Source organism: Corythoichthys intestinalis, chromosome 4, assembly GCF_030265065.1.
Source record: "Corythoichthys intestinalis isolate RoL2023-P3 chromosome 4, ASM3026506v1, whole genome shotgun sequence".
Taxonomy (NCBI): domain Eukaryota; kingdom Metazoa; phylum Chordata; class Actinopteri; order Syngnathiformes; family Syngnathidae; genus Corythoichthys; species Corythoichthys intestinalis.
The window spans coordinates 50,827,750-50,835,119 of record NC_080398.1 but is presented as its reverse complement, the minus strand read 5'-3'; the positions used below and the strand labels follow the sequence as shown (position 1 = coordinate 50,835,119).

The 7,370-nt window shown below is 39.9% G+C and overlaps 1 protein-coding gene across 1 annotated transcript; it reads left to right on the top strand.

The window, feature by feature from the left end:
• Nucleotides 1-349: 349 nt before the first annotated feature.
• LOC130914854 (uncharacterized) lies at nucleotides 350-2,525 on the top strand. The gene is made up of 2 exons (XM_057834404.1): nucleotides 350-960; nucleotides 1,053-2,525. The coding sequence occupies exon 2, from the start codon at nucleotides 1,113-1,115 to the stop codon at nucleotides 2,121-2,123; it is 1,011 nt and encodes a 336-aa protein (XP_057690387.1). The 5' UTR covers nucleotides 350-960; nucleotides 1,053-1,112; the 3' UTR covers nucleotides 2,124-2,525.
• The last annotated feature ends 4,845 nt before the right edge of the window (nucleotides 2,526-7,370 follow it).

Below are 7,370 nucleotides of genomic sequence, written 5' to 3'. Positions count from 1 at the left end.
AGGTGTCAAACCGATTCCAGAAAGGGCCAAGTGGGTGCATGTTTGCTTTCCAACCAAAGAAGAGGACACCTTTTCACTAATTAGATCTTTTACATGTGTAATCAGTGTAACTTTGTCAGGTGCTGCTTGTTTCAGCAGGAAGTTCATTGGTTAAACTCTCTGCGTTGTATCGGTTGGAACAAAATCCAGCACCCACTTGGCCCTTTCTGGAATCAGTTTGACACCTGTGGTCTAGCTGGTACTTAGCTCCAACATCTTGGCGAGGACAGTACAATGATGAATAATACATGCATATACTACTATACCATAGAAATAATAATAAAAATAAAATAACATTTCCAGTATAATGCTTTACCAAGGGCAAATCTCAGAAAACAGAATAACTTATTTCCAATAAAAATATTTCTTGTCATAGCACGGAAAATGAATGTATATTTCCTGTCATAGTATAGCCCCTTTGGATACATTAAGGCAACACCAGTAACCAATTAGCAGACAATTGTGATGGTCCCGCTGATCGAGTCTCATGCGAGTTGTTAATTCATTCAAAATTTCAATTACAAAATCATATTTAAATTGCAGGCTGTTGAGAGAAATGGTGGAGGAAATGTTTTGTATTCATAAATGTGTCCTCAGTTGATGTGGAAATAATGCTCCTATTGCTTGTTATTATTGACATATTAACTTTTCGCCACAAGATGGCAGAATGGGACATAATTGTCTAAAGTGCTACTTTTATTACTTCTTTGTGTTTGACTGTGATGACTTTGATTTGTGGGATTGCCTGTGAAGACAGCAATGAGAGAGGATGTATCCGCATGTCAATGGAAATTAAATAAGCCGAGTTTTGGCTAAAAGACAACTTATTCTCCGTCAGTTCTTCCTACGAATGCAACGTTGAGCTGCAACCACCTCAACAGGTTATGGGCCCAGGAGTCATTCGAAGGTAAAGTCAGTTTCCACTGTGTAGAAGGTCGCGAAGGACAGCGTGCTCACGGACTGCTGATTAGCGGAAAAAGCTAACAGGCAACATGGATCCTCGAGGAACAAGTAGGTTACCTCGACTGGCATTTGACGGAGATGAAGCTAAATATGAACTCTGGGAAACTAAAATGTTGGGACATTTTCATCTAATCGGGCTAAAGAAGACAGTGCTGGTAGGACCAGTCACTGAAGCAGAGAGAGAAAATGATGAAATGAAAAATGCAGACGCGTATGCTGAAATGATACAACTTCTTCTTGATGATAAAAGCCTTTCATTAATAATGAGAGATACGCCAAATGACGGAAGAAAAGCTCTGAAAATATTAAGAGAATATTATGCTGGGAAGGGAAAACCCAGGATTATAAACTTGTACACCATGCTAACATCTCTTCAAAAGGGAAAAGAAGAAAGCATAGTGGACTACATAATAAGAGCTGAGACCGCCATCACAGCATTGCGAAATGCAGGTGAAACATTGGGAGATGGTCTACTTATCGCAATGGTCTTGAAGGGGCTGCCAGAAAGTTACAAGCCATTTACCATTCATGTGGCGCATACCGATGAGAACATGACATTTGCAGAATTCAAAACCAAACTCCGAAGTTTTGAAGAAACGGAAAAGTTAAATGCAGCAGAAACAAGCGAGAGAGTGATGAAGACTAAAGCAAGAGCTTCAAAGCAAACCACAAAAGCAAACGCTCGTGACCGGATCAAAGACGACGCAGAGTTGGTGTGCTTCAAATGTGGTATCAAAGGTCACCGTGCAAAATCATGTCGACAAAAGACATGGTGTAGTCGGTGCAAAACGGACACGCACAAAGACACCACTTGCAGACGCAAGGAAGAACCGGACAGAGCGAGAAAAATTGCTGAAGATGGAGATCCTGACTTCGTGTTCAAGGTGAGAGATGAACAGCCCGACACCAGGCGGCAGGATACACACAGCATCTGGGAACGAGGTCTAATGGTGGACACGGGAGCGACATCTCATGTCATCACTGACGTGACCAAGTTCAAAAGCTTCCAGGAGACGTTCAAACCAGAGAACCACAGCGTCGAGTTGGCAGATGGTACCAGGTGCAGTGGAGTCGCACTCAAAAGAGGAGATGCGGAGTGGTACCTGATTGACAACGGATGACATGATAGCTGATATCATGACAAAACCTGTAACAAAGTTAAAATTGAAGAAGTTTGACAATGTTATTTTTGGAATTTGAAATGTAAAATTTCAGTTGGTTGTTAAAAAGGCATAAACATGACAACAAGTGGGGGTGTTGAGAGAAATGGTGGAGGAAATGTTTTGTATTCATAAATGTGTCCTCAGTTGATGTGGAAATAATGCTCCTATTGCTTATTATTATTGACATATTAACTTTTCGCCACAAGATGGCAGAATGGGACATAATTGTCTAAAGTGCTACTTTTATTACTTCTTTGTGTTTGACTTTGATGACTTTGATTTGTGGGATTGCCTGTGAAGACAGCAATGAGAGAGGATGTATCCGCATGTCAATGGAAATTAAATAAGCCGAGTTTTGGCTAAAAGACAACTTATTCTCCGTCAGTTCTTCCTATGAATGCAACGTTGAGCTGCAACCACCTCAACACAGGCTGAAACTGCTTTTAACATTTTTTTTTGTTTTTACAAAGTCAAATTGTTTTACATTCTAGCTGAGTACAAAGTCTTTACGTAAATCACAAACAGCACACAACTAATGCTCAAGTAAAAACAATTTCTAATAGATAATAAATGGCTGTTCATTTATGGGATGCATGTTTTATCAAGGCGTTTGCTTTGGATGGACAAATTTGAATTTATGTTAAATGTGCGTTCTTCTAGCGAGGCAAAATCCTTTAATGCAATTGTATCTTACCACAATAACAAATGATAAGTGGTATCTTGCCAATGCGTCGGTCGGTTTCTCTTACTTTACCTCACGTCTTCAAGTAATGGGAAAAGTTTGACGTGGTACCTTTTTTTCTATCTGATTGTGACGTCATTCAATTCAATTCAGTTCAATTTTATTTGTATAGCCCTCAATCACAACAGATGTCTCAAAGGACTTTACAGAGGCAATATGATACACAATTAGAAATGAAGCAACAAAGATGAATAGATACAGTTCAAGTCCTGGGTATCCCCTATCCTTAAGACCCTCCATACCGGCAAGGAAAAACTCCCAAAAACTCCAGAGCCAATTGGGAGAAAAATGAGAAACCTCGGGGAGTACCACAGTCAGGAGAGATCCACTCCCAGGACGGATAGACAGGAACCCCAGAGCTGCTAATGGGAATTAGCAGGCGAAATTACAGTCCGTAAAAATGCAGTGGAGTAAAGGAGCAAGAAGAGGTCCATCTAGCCAGATGAGACGGGGGTAGCAGCGAGGACGTCTATCCAGCCAGGGGTCCGGACAGTCAGGAGGCTGCAGCTGAAAAATAGCCCCTTCCCAGAGGGGAGGGGGGAAAGGGGACACCGGGTGACTAGTGATGAAGAGACTAGACAACTAGATATTAACATTGGAAAATAGAAATAAAGTAAGACAAGTGGTAGGTAGAGTAAGAAAAGGAGATAGAACTCAGCGGCTGTACTGCCCCCAGCATTATAGCTTCTAGTGCAGCTTAGACTAAACTGTGAGTCTACTCCGACTTCAACTAGCCTAACCATAAGCTTTGTCGAATAGGAACATTTTTAATCTAATCTTAAATGTGCAGACTGTCTCGGCTTCTTTAATACTAGCTGGAAGCTGATTCCATAAAACAGGGGCTTGGTGGCTAAAGGCTCTAGCTCCGACAGTACTTTTATAAACCCCGGGAACTACCAGTAGACCTGCATTCTGAGATCGGAGTGTTCTGTTGGGGCGGTATGGAACCAGAGCATCGGTGAGATAAGATGGCCCCAACCCATTAATGGTCTTAAATGTAAGAAGGAGTATTTTAAATTTAATTCTAAACTCGACTGGAAGCCAGTGAAGTGCCTGGAGCACAGGGGTGATGTGCTCCCTTCTATTGGTTCCTGTTAAAAGTCTTGCTGCTGCGTTTTGGACTAGCTGAAGACCTTTTAGAGAACTTTTAGGACAAGCTGCAAGTAGGGAGTTACAGTAATCCAATCTCGATGTAACGAACGCGTGAATTAATTTTCCTGCATTGCTTTTAGATAGAATATTTCTAATTTTGGCGATGTTGCGCAGGTGAAAGCCGTTCTACAGGTTTGTTTCATATGTGCTTTAATCGATAAGTCAGGGTCAAATAAAACTCCTAGGTTTTTAACTGTGGTGCTGGAGGCTACACTTACATTGTCCAGAGTGACTATCTGGTCAGCTAAAAAGTCTCTCACACTCACACATCTTGCATTTATAATTTCTGTGTTCCATAAGAGTTTTTAAAAGAAGATTGATAAGCCTGTGAACTGATCTGCCTGCCCACTGATCAGAGTGCGTATGCTTGTTTGTAAGTAAGCCTGTCTCGAGTCAAGTTGAGTCCTGAGACTTGGACCCTACGAGCCCAAGCAAACTGTGTCTGTGTACTGTGTCCGCAGTTTTTACCTTCAAGTTCAGGGAGAGTTCCAAACGTCAAATTTGTGACCCGTGTATGAGTCACTATGACAAACAAAATGCTTCAATTACTAAGGACTACATGAAGAAAGTTTGTGGAAAAACCATTTTCCATCGAAAACATTCGGAAAGAAAATTGTGGCCTTAAGGGTGTCATTTATCTAAATTTGTCTTTTTTTTTTAATTGAATAGAGCACATATTTATATGTAAATTATATTTGAAAAATTCCCAAATTAATTAAATTGCTTGTGCAAATAGTTTTAGGCTGTAATCCTTAATTTACAAATGTGCATACATGGATAAACTAATTCATTTATATTCTTTGCTTTTGTATGGATACATGTCAATGAACATAATATGGTGCTTTTCATTTTAAATGTCTCATATTTGTATTTGTTCACAGAAAACAAAAATATTTCAGCTCCAGGGTGTCATCAGGATTGTAATTTTTTCTACGCTCATTTTCTTAGAAAGGTGCATTTATTTGTTTCGCTTTATTTGCAGTTTGTCAAATAATGACTGCAGGCACAACACAAAGCCACATCATGGGGCAATAATTTAGCAGGGTGATTACCAGTGACAAACCACAAAGGGATATTACTTTGACCTGTTCATTATTTGCACCATTGTTATGATTATGAGATATAGTCTATACTTACTTGAGGGAAAGCATTGTCATCAGTCTCCTACTGTAATTAAATAAACCTGCCTAGGGCTCTTATTGACTTGCTAATATGGCCGATTCAATATGACTGTTATGACCTGGCGCTCCCAGACATCCATTCATTCATGTTAGTGGATAGCTAACGATTGACTCAGTTGAATTAGAGCACAATGTATGGAACAACCTGTCAGTAATGAAGTAACAGATGAAATTCTGTTATTCGCGCATTTCCACTTGTTGTCATCTAAATAGCAGTTAAGTATATAAAATATCAATTCATAAAGGTTAACTCAATGAAAACTGGACTGTTTTTGTTTGTTGAAGTTTGAGTTTCCATGGTGACGGCAAAAACGGAAGGCGAAGATGCAAACTTTTGATTCCGGCCTCCAAAGTGGAATGATTCGATTACGGGAATTGCTTCGCAACCATATGCATGGAACGCTCTCGCTCCGATGATGTCAGCAGTCACACGTCAACTTTGGGCGTGCGCAGTCGCTGCTGGTGGAAATTCAAAACAGCAAACATGGCGGGTTGGTGGCTTTAATTTACTGTTTTTATAATATTTTTAATTAAAATACATTTTATTTCACGTTTTTGTGCTTTTTAAAGATAAACACATGAACACCAATGCTTTGAGTTTTCTTTTTATTTATTGACAAGCAATGTCATACAATCATTAAAACCTAAAGTAAACGTAAAGAACAGCAAATATTCAAGAAATAGGACAAAAAGTTAAGTATATAGGAAAAACGCTGGCTGTAACTGCAAAATAAAAAGTGGGGGAAAAAAAAAAAAAAAAGCCATTGCTTCGAGTGGGTGGGTGTGTTGTCTTCTGGGCTAAGGATGTTGTTGTCATGGAAGTGCATCCTTGGCTGTCACCTTGTAAAACTGCACTGACCTCTAGAGCCCAGCATGAATAATACAGTGTTTCACACGGAATTGCGACATCGTTCGAATGGAGACAGAACTAAGACGGAACCATGTAAATGCAAGCATGAAATTTGTGTAATCATGGAGCTTCACCATGTAAATAGCCCCTTAGAAACGTCATCACTTTAGGTTGATTGTTCAAAACACAATCATCATTCTCGGGCGCCATGACCTGCGAGAAAGTTTTTTATCTGTATTTTTCAGGATGTTTCTCTGTATATCTGGAGAGGAGCAGTATGTAACGAAAAGCTTTTTCAGCTCATTGCACAGTGCCATGGACAGAATTTAGGGGGGTTTTGGGGGTGCAATAGCACCTGGGCAGGCCCGGTTTGCGGGTGTAAAGTGGGAGTGGTTGGGCGAGGGGAGGGTCAAACAGAAAGATCAGATGATTTGCGGAGCTGGAATATATGTTTAAGTGTTAAAATATCTCTAATCAAAACCCCTCCCCCCAACACACACACACATTACATTTGTTCCACTACTGAATAGAGCAAAAACTATTATACCTTATGAACATAGAGGAAGAAATTGATTCGGAAAATCAACTTTATTTATCAAGGGCTGAAGGAATAGTAACACCCTCAACATGATAGTTTGTCACAGTTTCTCGTACACGGAAAGAAACGTTTGTTCAGACTTGCTGAAGACGTGCAATAGCATACCGCACAAATGCTATTTTTGGACCGTGATGTCGTCATCATGCTGCGGAATTGGGTCGTTATAGACAAGCCCTCGCATACATCCCATGTTATTTCTGCTTGTTTTCTCCGGTAACCTTTCAGAACATGCCGATCAAACACTGCTGCTGTGGAACTTGTAGGAACGACTCTAGACATTACGACATATGAAGGATGTTTTCTTTATACGTTTCCTGAAACCAAAAACTCGGAGGAAAAGATGTGGAGAATGGATCAACTTGCACGGACGTCCAAAACACCAGTTTAATGCCAGCAAGGTAAAGCCATTCACATTTTATATGCAGTAAACATTTTGTTGGGAGCCATGGTCCTACAGAGGGCAAAGAAAGCCATTTTGATATTTTTACTTATTTTTTTTAGCGTGGCATTTTGCCGTGCTGCTTCTGTCTGACGATGAATGACCTGAAAAAAATTGAAACTGCCACTGTTACTTTTCCCTGTTGTAAAAAAAAAAAAAAACTTTAGTAAGGGGGAAGTGTAAATAAATTATGGAATTAAAATTTGTTGTAAATGAAAAAATTAAGTGTTTGTTGGCTATCAC